Source organism: Nicotiana attenuata, unplaced genomic scaffold (assembly GCF_001879085.1).
Source record: "Nicotiana attenuata strain UT unplaced genomic scaffold, NIATTr2, whole genome shotgun sequence".
Classification (NCBI taxonomy): domain Eukaryota; kingdom Viridiplantae; phylum Streptophyta; class Magnoliopsida; order Solanales; family Solanaceae; genus Nicotiana; species Nicotiana attenuata.
Window position 1 is genome coordinate 46473 of NW_017674413.1, and position 20305 is coordinate 66777.

General features: G+C 39.7%; 1 protein-coding gene across 1 annotated transcript; it reads left to right on the forward strand.

Moving 5' to 3' along the window:
* The first annotated feature begins 18190 nt into the window (after nucleotides 1–18190).
* Nucleotides 18191–18535, forward strand: LOC109218619. Its single transcript, XM_019382993.1, has one exon. The coding sequence runs from the start codon at nucleotides 18191–18193 to the stop codon at nucleotides 18533–18535; it is 345 nt and encodes a 114-aa protein (XP_019238538.1).
* Nucleotides 18536–20305: the final 1770 nt, after the last annotated feature.

Here is a 20305-nt window from a genome sequence, read left to right on the forward strand (position 1 = left end):
ACGAACTTATCTTTTTACAAATTAGTCCAAGCATGCTTTATCCCGTACCCTTCTCCTTATTTGAATTTAACTGTCCATGTTTTAAGCATTTATGGTTCTTTATCCCTGAAACTGACTTGTCTCTTTGTTTTCTTTTTTCTGTAACTCTCTTTCAATTATTTAAATGTTGTATTTATTTTTCCTACGTGAAAATACTTGACTACATATTATTAACTGCTGCATAAATCATGCTCCGCATCACATTCCACTCCTGCGTATCAAATCCTATAGCAACGCTTTAATGAGTGGTTGCGCTCTTCCTATTTACTACCCTTAAATTCGGAAAGGCTTATTTGCGGTAAAACCAGTCGATCAGCGGTGTAGTCGACGGTTCCGTGCCTTCCCCCTCGAGTTGTCCGCTTGAGGTTACCAGTCTAAAACCCCATAGAAACCTTACTCTAGTTAAACGGATCAGTTATGTTGTCCACATAATGATCCTTTAAGATAAGCCTTATCCAAAGTCCATCGGGGTTTTTCGTAATCCCAATGGACACAATCACGTTCTGTGCATTAATTTGGAGAACTAAATGCCGATATGTTGATCATAAATGTATAAATAGTTGAGTCCGGTAGGGGTAAGGTCTAACCTTTTTGTTTCGCAGAAAATGAGGCACGAGGTCCCCAGATTCGGTATGGTCAGCAACATTCCACCATTGCTACTCGATTGGTGGGAGGACCTTTCCTCAAGTGACAAGAAACACGTAAGAAACCGCTTGGGCAATTGCCAGAATGCTGAAGGAAGTGAAGGAGGACATTTGGCCAGAGCTTACCTACTGCTGGGTCTGCGAGAGCTGGGGAACCTATATGATGGAGTCAAGAAGATCGAATCTAGGAAGGGTCCTTCTGGGACCAAGTAGACTAGATTTATTTGCTTTCCTAAATGTAATAAGGCCAAGTGCCAATAGTGACTTACCTTTATTATCTTAGTGTCATTTTGGGATTCGTCTATTTTTATATTAATGAAATAAAGCATTTGTTGGCATCTAAGTTCTCCAAATCTATTTGTCGTTAGGCCTACCTTGGGCGCGACGAAGCTCCCAAATTAGGACACAAATTTACATTCTCGCAATATGTGTTTAAATACTGCAAACATTTCAAAATCCTTACTGACTTGTTTACCTTTTGTTTTTTCCATTATTTTGATTATTCTCATCCCCTGAGGTTGGTTCGCTCATACTGACATCATCAGCATACCTAAAGGTCTTCCACATCCTCTTCTTCCAAGTGATCCTAAAAGCAAAGGAAAAGTCAGAATAAATGATACAATGCAGTGCCATAATTGAGGAGGAGGAGGAAGAAGGCCTCACCATTCAGACTGTGGAGAAAAGGGAGTTGTTCTCAGGAACTGGACCGCTACACCGTCCCGAGCCCGCCGAGTCCCTGGATAGCCTGGCAGATTTTACTTCTATAGCCGTTCTAGGCATTTAAGATTTCCAGTAATTTTGTTTTAAGTCTTGCTTGTTTCAAAATAAATGCTCGATCCATCGAGCCAAGCTTTGTTTGAACAATTTTCTCAGTTTTAATCAAATGCATTTGTCCTTTATCATTATTCATTACTATTTTTTTATGATTTTCCCTTCTACAGTATTATTATTACTTTTTCCTGATGAACCAGTGACTGTGAGATGTAATGAGGCAACGCAACATGAGGATAGTGATTCAGAGGAAGAAGACGAGATACCCGAGGAAATTGTCAGGGAGGTTGAAAATTTTGAGAATAAGCCTAAGTCCAACCTGGACGAAACAAAAGCAGTAAATTTGGGAGACGCCAAGACCATCAAGGAGACCCGCATCAGCATTCACTTATCACCAATAGAGAAGGAAGAGTACATTCATTTCCTAAATGAGTATGAGGACATTTTCGCATGGTCATATGATGACATGACCGGTTTGAGCACTTCCATAGTGGCTCACAAGCTGCCTACTAATCCCATGTGTCCACCAGTCAAGCAGAAACTCAAAAAGTTCAAACCAGACATGAGTTTGAAAATCAAGGAGGAAGTTACCAAGCAGATCAAAGCCAAGGTTCTTAGGGTGGTTGAGTACCCAACTTGGTTAGCTAACATTGTGCCAGTTCCGAAGAAGGATGGGAAGGTCAGAGTATGTGTTGACTACCAGGATTTAAATAGAGCAAGTCCCAAGAATGACTTCCCACTACCGAATATACACATTTTGATCGACAACTGCGCCAAGCATGAACTCCAATCCTTTGTGGATTGCTTCGCGGGTTATCACCGATCTGGAGGGATGAAGAAGATGCAGAGAAGACAGCTTTTATTACACCATGTGGTGTATACTGTTACAAGATGATGCCATTCGATTTGAAGAATGTTGGGGACACTTACATGAGAGTCATGACAACCATATTCCATGATATGATACACAAAGAGATAGAGGTATATGTGGACGACGTCATTATCAAATCCAAGAGGGCTGCAGATCACATAGCAGACTTGAGGAAGTTCTTTGACAAACTAAGGAGGTACAACTTAAAACTGAACCCCGCAAAGTGTGCATTCGGGGTTCCGCAGAAATGTTATTGGGATTCATCGTCAGTCGTTGAGGGATCGAGCTGGATCCGTCTAAAGTCAAAGCTATTCAGGATCACCACCACCTAAGAGCAAAAAGGATGTGATGAGCTTCCTAGGACGGCTTAACTACATCAGTCGATTCACAGCACAGTCCACAGTCATATGTGAACCCATCTTCAAGATGCTGAGGAAAGACGCCGAAACACACCGTCAAGCACAAGATTCAAAGCTGGAATCTTCAAAGCTGGACAGAGGATTGTCAGAAAGCTTTTGATAAGATCAAGGAGTACCTGTCCACACCACCAGTCCTGGTCCCGCCAGAACCAGGACGACCTTTGCTACTCTATCTGTCCGTATTGGATGGAGCCTTCGGATGTGTTCTGGGACAACATGATGAGACAGGAAGAAAGGAAGCTTCTAATCTACTTGAGGATGTGCATGCTGGGACATGCGGTCCACACATGAATGGTTTTGTCTTGGCTAAGAAGATACCCAGGGCAGGTTACTTTTGGATGACCATGGAGATGGATTGCATTCAGTATGTCCGCAAATGCTTTCAATGTCAAGTGCATGCCGACATGATAAAAGTGCCGCCAAATGAGCTCAATGCAACAAGCTCACCTTGGCCATTCGCCACATGGGGAATGGGTGTCATCGGTCCGATCGAGCCCACTGCTTCAAACAGGCACAGGTTTATTCTAGTGGCCATTGACTACTTTACAAAATGGGTAGAGGCTGCATCCTACAAAGCTATAACCAAGAAGGTCGTTGCAGACTTTGTCAAGGATCGTATTGTTTGCCGATTTGGAGTCTCGAGTCCATCGTCACTGATAATGCCGCCAATCTCAACAGTGATCTGATGAAAGCCATGTGTGAAACTTTCAAAATCAGGCACAAAAACTCTACAGCATACAGACCTCAGATGAATGGAGCCGTAGAAGCCACCAATAAAAACATCAAGAAGATACTAAGGAAGATGGTAGAAAACCACAAACAATGGCACGAGAAGCTACGCTTTGCTCTGTTAGGATACCGCACTACAGTTCGCACGTCAACCGGAGCAACTCCCTACATGCTGGTTTATGGTACCGAAGCTGTCATCCCAGCTGAGGTAGAGATCCCTTCTTTGAGAATCATACAGGAAGCTGAACTCAGCAATGCAGAATGTATAAGGAGCCGCTATGAGCAATTGGCCCTTATAGATGGAAAAAGAATGAACGCGGTATGTAACGGTCAACTTTATCAAAACAGAATGTCCAGAGCTTTCAACAAAAGGGTCAAACCAAGATAGTTTGCACCAGGGCAGCTGGTGCTGAAGAAGTTCTTCCCACATCAAGATGAAGCCAAAGGGAAATTCTATCCCAACTGGCAAGGTCCTTATATGTTTCACAGGGTGCTAACAGGAGGAGCACTCATACTTGCAGAAATGGACGGAGAAATCTGGCCAAAACCAATCAATTCCGATGCAGTCAAGAGTACTATGTTTAGACTATTTACATTTCTTCATCTGATATAATTGAACTACGCTTGACCTGATTCCCGTTTAAGAGGGGATACGTAGGCAGCCCTGTGGGTTCGGTCATATCATAATAAAATTTCCATTTTACCCCATGATCAGAAACTGTGGCAGAATTTTGAGGAGGGTCCTCAAAATTCCAGAGCAAGGCCAGCCAACGCCATCATGTGTCAGACGGTCAGCAATCAGTTAAGAAACTGGGGCAGTAGAGTTGCAAGCCTTTGAAGCGTGTTATTGTCACTAGTTCATCAAAATTATTTGATATATCCATACGTTTCCAAAACAACTCTATTTTTATCAATAATTGCATATTTTTGAAAAGTCTATTTCCATAACGGTCAGGTGTCACCCAGGGGAACTCGAAAGGTTTTCAGAACGGAGCAAAGCAAAGCCAGCCGACAGGAGCACGAACCAACCTTTCCCCCACAAAACTTACAATTTTTCTTTGAACGCAGGTACATTCGATGTAAAGATAGCATTCGCAAAACATGTAAGATAATTCACTATCAATCAGTCCATCAGACATCGAATACATCTCCACCTAAGACATACACTACTCTTACTTGCTGCTCGCTCTTTGCATGAGGCTAATCCCTGCCTCCCCATTTGCATGAGTCTAATCCTTGACTCTATACTTGCATGAGTCTAATCTTTGACTCCCTACTTGCATGAGGCTAATCCCTGCCTCCCCATTTGCATGAGTCTAATCCTTGACTCCCTACTTGCATGAGTCTAATCCCTGACTCCCTATTTGCATGAGTCTAATCCTTGACTCCCTATTTGCATGGGTCTAATCCTTGACTCCATGAGGCTAATCCCTGCCTCCATACTTGCATGAGGCTAATCCCTTCCTCCATACTTGCATGAGGCTAATCCCTGACTCCATACTTGCATGAGGCTAATCTCTGCCTCCATACTTGCATAAGTCTAATCCTAACTCCATACCTGAATGAGGCTAATCCTTGCATCCCCATTTGCATGAGTCTAATCCTTGACTCCACGAGTCTAATCCCTACTCCCTATTTGCATGAGTCTAATCCTTGACTCCATGAGGCTAATCCCTGCCTCCATATTTGCATGAGGCTAATCCCTGCCCCTATAATTGCATGAGGCCAATCCTTGCCTCCCCATTTGCATGAGTCTAATCCTTGACTCCCTACTTGCATGAGTCTAATCCCTGACTCCCTATTTGCATGAGGCTAATCCCTGCCTCCACATTTGTATGAGTCTAATCCTTGACTCCATACTTGCATTGAGGCTAAGCCCTGCCTCCCTATTTGCATGGGACTAAGCAATGTCCCTCTTTGCACGAATATTGCTTTATTTCTAAGCACTCTTTATTCGCTTTCCAATCGGGCTAAGCTCTGCCCTCCATTTCACAAGACTAAGCATTGTCTTGATAACATCATGACTATTGCATATCATGGGCTGAAATATCGCCAACCTATCCAAAGGCGTCATAGTCTAAAGGCATCATCCTCATAGCCGGAAGACACCATGCCATGGCATGAGGATCTCTCAAACTTGCATATCATTATTCAAAGGCGTCATGGTTCGGAGGCACCATCTTCAATGGCCCGAGAACATCATTTCATGGCCTGCGAATCCCTCACCGAAGAATTCATGGCCCGGAACGGCATGGTCGGAGGACGTCATCTTCAACTGTCCGAAGACAACCTTCATGGTCCAAAAGGGAATTTGCATCATGTTAAATTTTTCGCAAATACATGTGTGTAGCACCTTTTATCTACAGGTAACCAGTAAGCAACCACTATCCTAGCAGGAGCGTCCTCGCTCCAGTTCCTTCAACTATCTCAAACCTAAACCGTTCACCATAACCACTCTTGCATCCACTCCAAAATCTCGTGTTCGTTCTTGTAAGGACTTCATCGGTATATTCCGCCAATGAATCCAGAACTACACGTAGCCTGCTTCCTATAAAATCAGGGATATGTAGGCAGCTCGGAGACCAGAGTCCGGCCCCTATCTTTCAGAATATCCCATCCGGTAAAAATTGGCCATCATTTCTTTGCCCGAAAACTCTTTCATCCTTCCCGGGTAAAGATTGGCAGCTGTTGATACCCAATTTTTCTCTATATTTTTTTATATGCATAAATACCTTCAAAATAGCATATATATGCATATATAAGCATGCATAAGGTTTTTATAATTTTTCCCATAATTTTAAAGATTTTAAATTGATTTATTTCCTTCCCTTTTACTCATAAAATCCTCCAATAATTACCCTCAAATTATTGTTGGGGTGATTTAGTCATTGAAATTCCATATTTATGCCAAAATATGGCTAAAAGATTTTTTGTGCATTTTTTATAATTGCATTTTGTATTTTTAAAGCTAATTTGTATATAATTGCAATATTAGCCTTATTAATGTATAATTATGTTTATATACGTAAAATTGATCTCCTATATTTTTAAAATGTCAAATATCTATTTTAAATCATTTTAGTACACAAAATTATTTTCCAAAAATTATTTATTATTTATTATAAATTATATGGGGGAAAATTGGCTATTTAAAATGTAGCCAGATTTGCATTTCAATTTCAGCCTTAATTTAAACCCAACCCCAGCCTAATTTCGTATTAAAAACACCCGACCCAAACCCTGAACCCGCCTACCCGACCCAGCATCAATTAAGAGCATGTTTGGATGGGCTTATTTTAAGTAGCTTTTAAGCCAAAATAGCTTTTAAGCCATAAGTTAGGATTTGTAGCTTTTGGCTTTTGGCTTGTTCTTTGTCATTTTAGCTTAAAACAAGTGCTTAAAAGCACTTTTTTTACTTTATCCAAACACTACAAAACTTAAAAGCTATTTTGGCTTAAAAACACTTAAAATAAGCCAATCCAAACGGGCTCTAAATCCTGGCCGTTGATCTAAGAGATCAACAGCCCGTATTAGCCCTTACCATTTTTAATTCCAAACGACCCCTAAACCTAGCCCATTATTCAGAGACTGCCGCCACTGTATTCTCTCATCTCTTCTCCTCTCTCAACCACTCAACCTAACCCTAGCTCCTTTAACCGCCGACCCCCCTTTCTCCGGTCTTCTCCGGTGATCTCCCATCAACTCCTAAGCCTCCAATGGCTCCTCTAATGCTATGCTTGCCTTCTCTAAGGCCTTCAAGGGCCCTGGGCCACGCCGACTTGCATCTAGGGTTTGTCATTTAGCTGTTCTTGGCTACTTCAGTGTGATTTCGAGCAAAATCACGCTGTACTTGTTACGATTGGGATTCTAGACAGGTTCTTTCATCTCTACTTGGGTTTCTTCTGAAACCTTAATTTCTGCCTACATCTCCTAGATCTGTACGATTTTAAAACAATTTGAGTCTATTTCTTTGATGTTTTACACTATCCTCGAAACTCTTTACAAGAATCATCGATTCCAAAGTGTTTTCACCTTCTTCTAAAATTAGGGTTTTCGGAACTTCTACTAAAACTTTATTTAAACTGATTTTTATGTTTAAACTTCTATTTTCTCGCATACTTCGACTGATTCTGTGAGTTTACTACCTCTTCAACTTGCCTATGTTGAAAACCCTAATTTTTCTAGGTTTCTTCGTTTGATTTTGTGACTAACCTGTTCTTGTTTGAGTTTCTATGACTATCTCGCTTCGAATGTGTTTCTACTGAGTTTCTTATGCCTAACTTATATCACCACTATGTGCTTATGATCATCTTGATTGTTCAGACTTGCCTTTTTCTATTGATACTGTTTAACCCGCATGTTTGCTATGTCTGGTTATTCTTATCTTCTCTATTTATATGCTGAATACTGAATCGTGACTTCCTCTTTGATTGATTCTGGATTCCCTATTTTTATGGTTTGATTGAAAGATCTTCCTTTAAACCCTCAATTTCTACCTCTTCTATTCGAATTAACTGATTCACCTACCTTATCTGCTGTGGTACTTTATTCTTTCTGACTATTTCCTTAATTAGAGTGTTCTGAACTTAGCCCTAATTGTTTACCCTATACTTACTGAATTTGAATCTTTCCTTATTATTCATACACTGATTTCTTTCCTTATCTGTTACTTGTTATTACCGTTTGAATTAATTCCCTTAACTTAAGGGAGTACTTGTCCTGGTTTTGCTCTAATTGATTTTGAGTTCCATAATTACTATGCTACTATGATTCTTACCTTATTTTTATCTAATTTCGAACTACTATATATACACACACTCTCATTAACACAGACACACGAACATTTTGGTTCAAAAAGCTCTCTCTCGCACGTAAACTTTCTGCTCTCTTTTGTGCTACTTGCTATTATTCTGAGTTAGCCGGCTGCAAGCCAAGGCTAACTATTGTGCTCTCCTGCTCCTTCACTTTTGTTTACTGTCTTCTTTACTGGTATGTTCTAGTTTTAATTCTAGTTCCAACAACAATATAGTTCTTTTATTGCTTCAGTTCATCCTGTTTCTAGTTTGCTTTTACTTATGGTTTTGCTGTGAAACTTGCAGTTAATATGATTACATGATTTGCATGTTATGTACTACCCTTCCTCAGGATCAGTATGAACATGTTCCCCCCCCCCCCCCCTCTGTGTAGTCTGTCTCCATGTGATTTTGCTCTATTTAGTTCCTAGTATGAGTCTCCTTATGAAGTAGTCTGCACTCCTGAACTTGTATGGTTCTGAGATTGATCTTAAATCATGTGGATCATATACTGAACCCCCTTAAGCATTGCTGGTTCTATGACTATGGCTGATCAGTTGTGTTTGAGCATGTCTGTACCAATTCCTAAGACCTTTGCTTGTTTTGTGTTTACAATCATGTGCTCTATGTATCCCCAATCCCCATCACGCCTGTATGTAGGTTCTTTCCTCCTGTTTTTGTCCTGTGAGTATTGCTGATGTGTTTTTGGGCTCCATGTTTGATTTGCTGTGGTCTAATCATGTAACTCTCTCTTTTCAAAGTTGTTTTACTGCATGACTCCCTCTTTTACTCCACAAATTATTTCAAACAAACCTCCTTTTAATATTGTTTTCCTACTAAGACCTTTCAAATTGTGTCAAGCACTCTCACTCTACTCCTAAGTCAATAGGTTCTGCCCCCTCCAGTATGTGTACTGCCTTGGGATCCTCTTGAGAACCCTCTGAACTCTGGCATACTGAGGCCGGCCCTTCCACACTGCACTTATTCAATTTGGTTACCAAGTCTAGGTGTAAGCACTACCCGGCTTGAGATCCTTAGGGAACTGTGATGCACCTAGACTATGACATTGTCTATGGAATTTGGGCATTTGAGGCTATTGGAGGCTTTTGAAATCTGGGCCTTTCTGTAGGCTCCCTATAGAATAACTTCTTATTTTCTTATCTACTTATGTAATTCATTCATATGGTCTGTAATAATTTGTAAACGAATATTGGGGCAACTAGTGAAAGGGGGGTAATTACATGTCTGTGGGGTAGTACGGATGGAGATCATGCCTATAGGACTTTACATTTCGATATGCTTGCCTTACCATGCCAGAAACCATGCCTATAGGACTTTACATTTTTTGCTATGCTTGCTTTACCATGTTAAAAATCATGCCTATAGGTCTCAAGTGATTCCATAATAGAAATCATGTTTGTAAGTCTTAAAATTAATTTAACAAGTAGATGCCATGACAATAGGATACAATCCCAATCCAGCTTCCGTTATAACAAGTGTTTACATATTTTTCATTTGTCATAATGCCTGCAAAGTTTCTGAAATCAGTATTAAAACTAGATACCATGCCTATAAGGAACGCCACCAGAAATTCTTCCTACACATCTCAACTAGTTTAGTTTAAATAAATCAATTCTATTAACGATTAGCTAGCTTCAAAACTAGTTAATTAATGGTCTATTTTCCCTAAAACAAGTTCTTTCAAAAACTGCCTCAATCTATCATTAGACAGCATGCCTATAGGGATCAAAAGAGTCTGTTTTAAAGACCTGCCTTGTTTCACTATATAAGATGTAGTCATCAGTATTCCGCGTATAGGCAAGCCTATAGGACGTTTTCAAATCTTGCAACTCTGAAACTGTTTCTGTGACTTAATGTTGTTCTGGTTTAACAGGTTTTTTTTAAAATTCAGTAGGCAACATGCTAAGGTCATTACTTTTGAGTTTACAAAATAAACTGCCTGTCTTCTGTATATTTCACTTAGACATCATGCCTTATGATACTGCTTAACACAAGGCCCTTATTTGTGCTTGAGTCGTGCTGCCTATGTGTATTGTTTGAGGAGGTACACCTGAGCCTCTAATTGCTCCCTTTTATCTTATGTGCTAAAGTCCTAATTGTTCTTGCTTGTCGCCTTAGTATTTTCACCTTTAAAACCTTAGGGGTCTGTCTAGAACCACCTATAGGTAAAGGTCCTAAATCCTTCCGGTACCATTAAGAAGGGACGGGTAACAACACGCAATAGAAATCGTTGGCCAACACTCGCTTTGAATGACCACTAAGGGGATGAGAAGGGTAGATATGAGATATGACGACTACGCGCTAATGTCACGTGTAGCCCCTCATTGAGGAGTGTTTACCGGACATTGTGTGGGGTGATCCTATAGGCTAATCAACCTAGGACTCCTCCTTTTCAAAATTCCTTTTTGTTTTATAATACAACTTGTCCAAAACCTATGTCTTATTATTGGAGTTATACAAACATGCCTTATTCATAATTATTTGTTTCAAGTATTTATTTAGACTAATTCGCAAATATAAGTTCGGCCGGGACCCACAATTGTGGACCAAGAGAGGTGCCTAACACCTTACCCTCAAGTTTATTTCGAGCCCTTACCATAAATCTCTGGTAATGCAAACCAATCCAAGAGTTAATCGCTCTGGGTGCCCTAACGCACCATAATCCGTTAGGTGGCGACTCTTCAAATACCCAATTCCCAAAAGGAAATGAGTTATCACACCCCATGAATGTCGAAATCCGGATCTCTCTCCGCGGAGGGAAAAAAGGGGGGGGGGGGGGGGCGACATACGTGACAGAAACAATCCATACAAAGCCTGACAAATCCATAGTATATATCAAAAGGGAGCCCCCTGATCCTAACTTCATCAAGCTTAATATAGACGGTTCTTGCATGGGAAACCCAGGAAGGGGAGGTATTGGGGGGTATTCAGGGATAAAAANAGGCTAATCCTTGCCTCCCCATTTGCATGAGTCTAATCCTTGATTCCTTGAGTCTAAGCCCTGACTCCCTATTTGCATGAGTCTAGTCCTTGACTCCATGAGGCTAATCCGTGCCTCCCAATTTGCATGAGTCTAATCCTTGACTCCATGAGGCTAATCCCTTCCTCCATATTTGTATGAGGCTAATCCCTGCCCCCATAATTGCATGAGGCTAATCCTTGCCTCCCCATTTGCATGAGTCTAATCCTTGACTCGCTACTTGCATGAGTCTAATCCCTGACTCCCTATTTGCATGAGGCTAATCCCTGCCTCCACATTTGTATGAGTCTGATCCTTGACTCCATTCTTGCATTGAGGCTAAGCCATGCCTCCCTATTTGCATGGAACTAAGCAATGTCCCTCTTTGCATGAATATTGCTTTATTTCTAAGCACTCTTTATTCGCTTTCCAATCGGGCTAAGCTCTGCCCTCCATTTCACAAGACTAAGCATTGCCTTGATAACATCATGACTATTGCATATCATGGGCTGAAATATCGCCAACCTATCCAAAGGCGTCATAGTCTAAAGACATCATCTTCATAGCCGGAAGACACCATGCCATGGCCTGAGGATCTCTCAAACTTGCATATCATTATTCAAAGGCGTCATGGTTCGAAGGCACCATCTTCATGGCCTGAGAACATCATTTCATGGCCAGCGAATCTCTTACCGACAATTCATGGCCCAGGACGTCATGGTCTGAGGACGTCATCTTCAACCGTCCGAAGACAACCTTCATGGTCCAAAAGGCAATTTGCATCATGTTAAATTTTTCGCAAATACATGTGTGTAACACATTTTATCTGCAGGTAACAAGTAAGCAACCGCTATCCTAGCATGAGCGACCTCGCTTCAGTTCCTTCAACTTTCTCAAACCTGGACCGTTCACCATAACCACTCTTGCATCCACTCCAAAATCTCCTGTCCGTTCTTGTAATGGCTTCATCGGTTTATTCCGCCAATGAATCCAGAACTACACGTGGCCTGATTCCTGTAAAACCAGGGATATATAGGCAGCTTGAAGACCAGAGTCCGGCCTCTGTCTTTCAAAACATTCCATCCGGTCAAAATTGGCCATCATTTCTTTATCCGAAAACTCGTTCATCCTTCCCGGGTAAAGAGGGGCAGCTGTTGATACCCAATTTTTCTCTATATTTTTTTGTATGCATAAATACCTTCAAAATAGCATATATATGCATATATAAGCATGCATAAGGTTTTTATAACTTTTTCCGTAATTTTAAAGATTTTAAATTAATTTATTTCCTTCCCTTTTACTCATAAAGTCCCCCAATAATTACCCTCAAGTTATTGTTGGGGTGATTTAGTCATTTAAATTCCATATTTATGCCAAAATATGGTTAAAATATTTTTTGTGCAATTGTTATAATTGCATTTTGTATTTTTGAAGCTAAATTGTATATAATTGCAATATTAGCCTTATTAATGTATAATAACGTTTATATACGTAAAATTGATCTCCTATATTTTTAAAATGTTAAATATCTATTTTAAATTATTTTAGTACACAAAATTATTTTCCAGAAATTATTTATTATTTATTATAAATTATATGGGGGAAATTGGCTATTTAAAATGTAGCCAGATTTGCATTTCAATTTCAGCCTTATTTAAACCCAATCCTAGCCCAATTTCATATTAAAAACACACGACCCAACATCAATTAAATCTTGACCCTTGATCTAAGAGATCAACGACCCGTATTAGCCCTTACCATTTTTAATTCCAAACGACCCCTAACCCTAGCCCATTATTCAGAGACCGCCGCCTCTGTATTCTCTCATCTTCTCTCCTCTCTCAACCACTCAACCTAACCCTAGCTCCTTCAACCGCCTACCTCCCTTTCTCGGGTCTTCTCCGGTGATCTCCCATTAACTTCTAAGCCTCCAATGGCTCCTCTAATGCTATGCTTGCCTTCTCTAAGGCCTTCAAAGGCCCTGGGCCACGCCGACTTGCATCTAGGGTTTGTCATTTGGCTGTTCTTGGCTACTTCAGTGTGATTTCGAGCAAAATCATGGTGTACTTGTTACGATCCTTGGGATTCTAGACAGGTTCTTTCATCTCTACTTGGGTTTCTTCTGAAACCCTAATTTCTGCCTACATCTCCTAGATCTGTATGATTTTAAAACGATTTGAGTTTGTTTCTTTGATGTTTTACACTATCCTTGGAACTCTTTACAAGAATCATCGATTCCAAAGTGTTTTCACCTTCTTCTAAAATTAGGGTTTTTGGAACTTCTTCTAAAACTTTATTTAAACTGATTTTTATGTTTAAACTTCTATTTTCTTGCATACTTTGACTGATTCTGTGAGTTTACTACCTCTTCAACTTGCCTATGTTGAAAACCCAAATTTTTCTAGGTTTCTTCGTTTGATTTTGTGACTAGCCTGTTCTTGTTTGAGTTTCTATGACTATCTCGCATCGAATGTGTTTCTACTGAGTTTCTTATGCCTAACTTATATCACCTCTATGTGCATATGATCATCTTGACTGTTCAGACTTGCCACTTTCTATTGATACTATTTAACCCGCATGTTTGCTATGTCTGGTTATTCTTATCTTCTCTATTTATATGCTGAATACTGAATCGTGACTTCCTCTTTGATTGATTCTGGATGCCCTATTTTATGGTTTGATTGAAAGACCTTCCTTTAAAACCTCAATTTCTACCTCTTCTATTCGAATTAACTGATTCACCTACCTTGTCTGTTGTGGTACTTTATTCTTACTGACTATTTTCTTAATTAGAGTGTTCTGAACTTAGCCCTAATTGTTTACCCTATACTTATTGAATTTGAATCTTTCCTTATTAGTCATACACTGATTTCTTTCCTTACCTGTAACTTGTTATTACCGTTTGAATTAATTCCCTTAATTTAAGGGAGTACTTGTCCTGGTTTTGCTCTAATTGATTCTGAGTTCCATAATTACTATGCTACTATGATTCTTACCTTATTTTTATATAATTTCGAACTACTATATATAGACACTCTCTCATTAACACAAACACACGAACATTTTGGTTCAAAAAGCTCTCTCTCACACTTAAACTTTCTGCTCTCTCTCTCTTTTGTGCTACTTGCTATTATTCTGAGTTAGCCGGCTGCAAGCCAAGGCTAACTATTGTGCTCTCTTGCCCCTTCACTTTTGTTTACTTGTATGTTCTAGTTTCAATTCAAGTTCCAACAAAAATATGGTTCTTTTATTGCTTCGGTTCATCCTGTTTCTAGTTTGCTTTTACTTATGGTTTTGCTGTGAAACTTGCAGTTAATATGATGACATGATTTGCATGTTATGTACTCCCCTTCCTCAAGATCAGTATGAACATGTTACCCCCCCCCCCCCTATGTAGTCTGTCTCCATGTGATTTTGCTCTATCTAGTTCCTGGTATGAGTCTCCTTGTGAAGTAGTCTGCACTCCTGAACTTGTATGGTTCTGAGATTGATCTTAAATCATGTGGATCCTATACTGAACCCCCTTAAGCATTGTTGGTTCTGTGACTATGGCTGATCAGTTGTGTCTGAGTATGTCTGTACGAATTCCTAAGACCTTTGCCTGTTATGTGTTTACAATCATGTGCTCTATGTATCCCCAATCCCCATCACCCCTGTATGTAGGTTCTTTCCTCCTGTTTTGGTCCTGTGAGTATTGCTGATGTGTTTTTGGGCTCCATGTTTGATTTGCTGTTTTCTAATCATGTAACTCTCTCTTTTCAAAGTTGTTTTACTGCATGACTCCCTCTTTTACTCCACAAATTATTTCAAACAAACCTCTTTTTAATACTGTTTTCCTACTAAGACCTTTCAAATTGTGTCAAGCGCTCTCACTCTACTCCTAAGTCAATAGGTTCTGCCCCCTCCAGTATGTGTACTACCTTGGGATCCTCTTGAGAACCCTCTGAACTCTGGCATACTGAGGCTGGCCCTTCCATACTGCACTTATTCAATTTGGTTACCAAGTCTAGGTGTAAGCACTGCCGGGGATCCTTGAGATCCTTAGGGAACTTTGATGCACCTAGACTATGACATTGTCTATGAAATTTGGGCATTTGAGTCAATTGGAGGCTTTGGAAATCTGGGCCTATTTGTAGGCTCCCTATAGAATAACTTCTTATTTTCCTATCTACTTATCTAATTCATTCATATGGTCTGCAATAATTTGTAAATGAATGTTGGGGCAACTAGTGAAAAGGGGGAGGGGGTAGTTACATGTCTGTGGGGTAGTACGGGTAGAGATCATGCCTTTAGGACTTTACATTTCGATATGATTGCTTTACCATGCCATAAACCATGCCTATAGAACTTTTACATTTTTTTTGCTATGCTTGCTTTACCATGTTAAAAATCATGCCTATAGGTCTCAAGTGATTTCATAATAGAAATCATGTTTGTAGGTCTTAAAATCAATTTAAATAGTAGATGCCATGCCTATAGGATATAATCCCAATCCAGCTTCCGTAATAACAAGTATTTAAATGTTTTTTTATTTGTCATCATGCCTGCAAAGTTTCTGAAATCAGTATTAAAACTAGATACCATGCCTATAAGGAATGCCACCAGAAATTCTGCATACAGATCTCAACTAGTTTTGTTTAAATAAATCAATTCGATTAATGATTAGCTCACTTCGAAACTATTTAATTAATGTTCCATTTTCCATAAAACAAGTTCTTTCAAAAACTGCCTCAATCTATCATTAGACAGCATGCCTATAGGGATCAAAAGAGTCTGTTTTAAAGACCTGCCTTGTTTCACTATATAAAATATAGTCATCAGTATTCCGCGTATAGGCAAGCCTATAGGACGTTTTCAAATCTTGCAACTCTGAAACTGTTTCTGTGACTTAATGTTGTTTTGGTTTAACAGGTTTTAGAAAAAATTCAGTAGGCAACATGCTAGGGTCATTACTTCTGAGTTTACAAAATAAACTACCTGTCTTCTTATTATTTGAGTTATACAAACATGCCTTATTCGTTTCAAGTATTTATTTGGACTAATTCGTAAATATGAGTACGGCCGGGACCCAAAGTTGTGGACCAAGAGGGGTGCCTAACACCTTCCCCTCGAGGTTATTTCGAGCCCTTACCCTAAGTCTCTGGTAATGCAAACCAATCCAAGAGTTAATCTCTCTAGGTGCCCTAACGCACCATAACTCGTTAGGTGGCGACTCTTCAAATACCCAATTCCCAAAAGGAAATGAGTTATCACACCCCATGAATGTCGAAACTCGGATCTCTATCCGAGGAGGGAAAAAGGGGGGCGCGACAAGTGTAATTACACCTCTTCAATTACACCAAACATGCCAAACTGTGTAATTACACCCAATTACACCCAAATCCATTTCCAATGTGGCTTTTCAAACAAGCTCCTAAAGTTTTCATTTTAGAAGAAAAAAGTTCTCACATGCCTACTAGCTAGGATATCTAGATGCGGTATGCTCTTTAATATTGATGCAACTGATTAGTAAATGGTCACCACTAATTATGGTGTGGTTTGAATGGTTGAGATTTTTACGACCTCAATTTAATTTGGTATTTAATGGACTCAAGAACGAAAAACCTCGCGCGGATCTATCTTAAGTGAAGCGATATCATCCACACCGCTTTGTAAGAATATATATATATATATATATATATATATATATATATATTGGGAGAAAAGTAATTTTTTACAAAGTGGAAGTGTTTGGTCAAGCTTTTAGAGGAAAAAAAATTGACTTTTGAGTAGAAGCAGAAGCAGTTTTGGAGAAGCAAAAAATAAAATAGCTCCAAAAGCACTTTTTTGAAAAGAACTTTTGAAAAAACTACACTTAGAAGCAGCTTTTAAAGCTTGGTCAAACACTAATTGCTGCTCAAAAGTGCTTTTCGAATAAATTAGCCAAACACAAACTGCTTCACACCAAAAATATTTTTGAAAAAAGTAATTATAAAAAAAGAATACTTCTCAAAATAAGCTGATTTTTGCCACTTGGCCAAATAGGCTATTAGTGATGTATGATGTGCTTTTTTACCATGATGAAAGGAGAAATTTTACCATATACCTAGCATCCTAGATTTTCAAGTCTATGCTGACCATATGAGATACAACATAACTGCAAAGATACATTAAAATTTCATCCCAGGGCATAGCACTACTAGAAAACTGTCTAAAATTGTCCAAAAATATCGACCGAAATCGGTTAGAGAACTGAAAAAATTGACTGATTTTCGACCGAATTTAATCCGTCAAAATTAGGCTGGTCGGTAATAAATAGTGACCGAAGTCGGTCGCAATTTCCGACAGATTTCGGTCGGATGGTTAATTTTCACAAACTTCCCAAAAAGAAAAAAAATTCCAAAATAACCGACCGACTTCCAACTGAATTCGGTCGGTTTTTTTTAATTATGCAATTAAATGCACCATATGAGAATCGAACCAGGGTCTATACTGTGGCAGGATACTATTCTACCACTAGACTATTGGTATATTTTGGTTTAACACTTTCTTTTAATTTATTGTCCTCTTTAATTGCATTTTCTCGGGACAATAGCCAAACCGATTTCTGTTGGTTTTATTAAAAATATAAAATTACCAACCGAAGTCGGTTGGTTTTTCAAAATGACTGATTGACATAACCGATCGATTTCGGTCGATTTTTTGAATGTTAATTTTAATTTATTTTATATGAAAAACCAACCACACTCGGTCGGTTTTCTAAAAATAAATATTACGGGACGCTAAAATAGTTTCTCGCATTTTTGCACCAAAAATAACCGACCGAAGTCGGTCGGTTTCGTAAAGAAATTAAAAAATTAAAAATTTTAAAAAACCGACCGACTTCGGGTTGATCTACTACGGAAGCTATCCACCTTATTAGGAGATTGTTGGAACAGTACAGGGATAGGAAGAAGGATCTGGACATGGTGTTTATTGATTTGGAGAAAGCGTATGATAAGGTTCCTATAGAGGTTCTTTGGAGATGCCTAGAGGCTAAAGGTGTGCCGGTTGCTTACATTAGGACGATTAAGGATATGTATGATGGAGCTAAGACTCGAGTTAGGACAATGAGAGGCGACTCAGGGCATTTTTCGGCTGTTATGGGGTTACACCAAGGATCTGTGCTCAGCCTATTCTTATTTGCTCTGGTGATGGACGCACCGACACACCATGTTCAAGGAGAGGTGCCATGGTGTATGTTATTCGCTGATAACATTGTTCTGATTGACGAGACGCGGAGTGGCGTTAACGAGAGGCTGGATGTTTAGAGACAGGCCCTTGAGTCTAAGGGTTTCAAGTTGAGCAGGACGAAGATGGAATATCTTGAGTGCAAGTTCAGTGGCGAGCTGAGGGAAGCGAGCATGGACGTGAGGCTTGAATCTCAGTTCATTTCCAAGAGAGGCAGTTTCAAGTACATTGGGTCGGCTATCTAGGGGGGTGGGGATATCGACGAGGATGTCATACACTGTATAGGGTTGGAGTGGATGAAATGGAGGTTAGCATCTGGTGTCCTGTATGACAAGAAAGTGCCACCGCTACTCAAAGGTAAATTTTATAGAGTGGTGGTTAGACCGGCCATGTTGTATCGGGCTGAGTGTTGGCTAGTTAAGAACTCACATATCCAGAAGATGAAAGTAGCAGAAATGAGGATGTTGAGGTGGATGTGCGGTCACACTAGGATGGATAAGATTAGGAATGAAGATATTCGGAAGAAGGTGGGCGTGGCTCATATTGATGACAAGATGCGGGAAGCGAGGCTCAGATGGTTCAGGCACGTAGAGAGGAGGATCTTGGATGCCCCGGTAAGGAGGTGCGAGCGGTTGGCGTTGGTGGGTACGAGGAGACGTAGAGGGCGGCCTAAGAAGTATTGGGGAGAGGTAATAGGCGGGATATGGCGAGGCTTCAGATCTCCGAGGACATGGCACTCGATAGGAAGCTGTGGAGGTCGAGCATTAAGGTTGTAGGTTAGGAGGTAGTTGAGCATATTTAGTCTACCAGTGTGAGGCTAGGCTCATGGGATTTAGTCTTAGGCGGCTAGTGGTCAGTGTTGTGTTTACACTACTCTTTCGTTTTCATAGTGTCAAGCCTTATTTACTGGTTATTATTTCTGCTTTCCATCTATTTACTGGTTCTTGTGATGTTGTTATTATTTCTGTGGTTTTTTGTTGATGGTACTAATATATTGTCTCTCTTTGTCCTCTTGAGCCGAGGGTCTATTGAAAACAACCTTTCTACCCCATCGGGGTAGAGGTAAGGTCTGCGTACACACTACCCTCCCCAGACCCCACTTGTGGGATTTTATTGGGTTGTTGTTGTTGTTGTTGTTGTTGTAATAAAGTTGTGCTTCGGCATAATAAATACTAACAAATTAGAGTTGTAGCTGCCAACTAAAAATTCTAAAGGATCACAAACAATTATTATGCCAAAATAGTATAATTACTAGGTTTGATTTAATGAGTAAAATATAATCATCATTGTTTATCCTTAAAATGGATAACAATTGAATTTATACGCTGTTTTAAGGATATGTGGATTGATTCAATACAAATAATCAAGACTGTTAGATAAACTAGTTAAATATAGAATGAATAACCAAACAAATTTTGATGTTACGTCCGGGATCAGATTTGGGTTGAACAGTAATTTTGTCCTCGATCGGACCCTTTGTTCGAAGCCAAATGTATATGAAGAACAACAATAAAATAAGAACTTTTCAATAGCTAGAAAAATGAATTTGTATTGCCTTGGTTTGCGTGTTACAATGTGTCCTATTAAATAAAATGTTTCCCCTTTATATAGTAGGAGAGTTTCATCCCTAGTACAATTCTAAGAAATGCGAAAATCCTTCTTTCTCGTTAATTACTGATTTGTTACCGACATCGGGCGAGATCTGCACCGTGATATCCGATTGGGTGCGGAAATCACGGTCCTCTATTCGTCGTGTGTAGCTGTTTACCATGTTTTTCGAGGTCTCGGAGCTTGTTCTGGGTTTGGGGAGTGTTGTTTCATCAGGTCCGATGGTGAGCACTCCGTTTGGG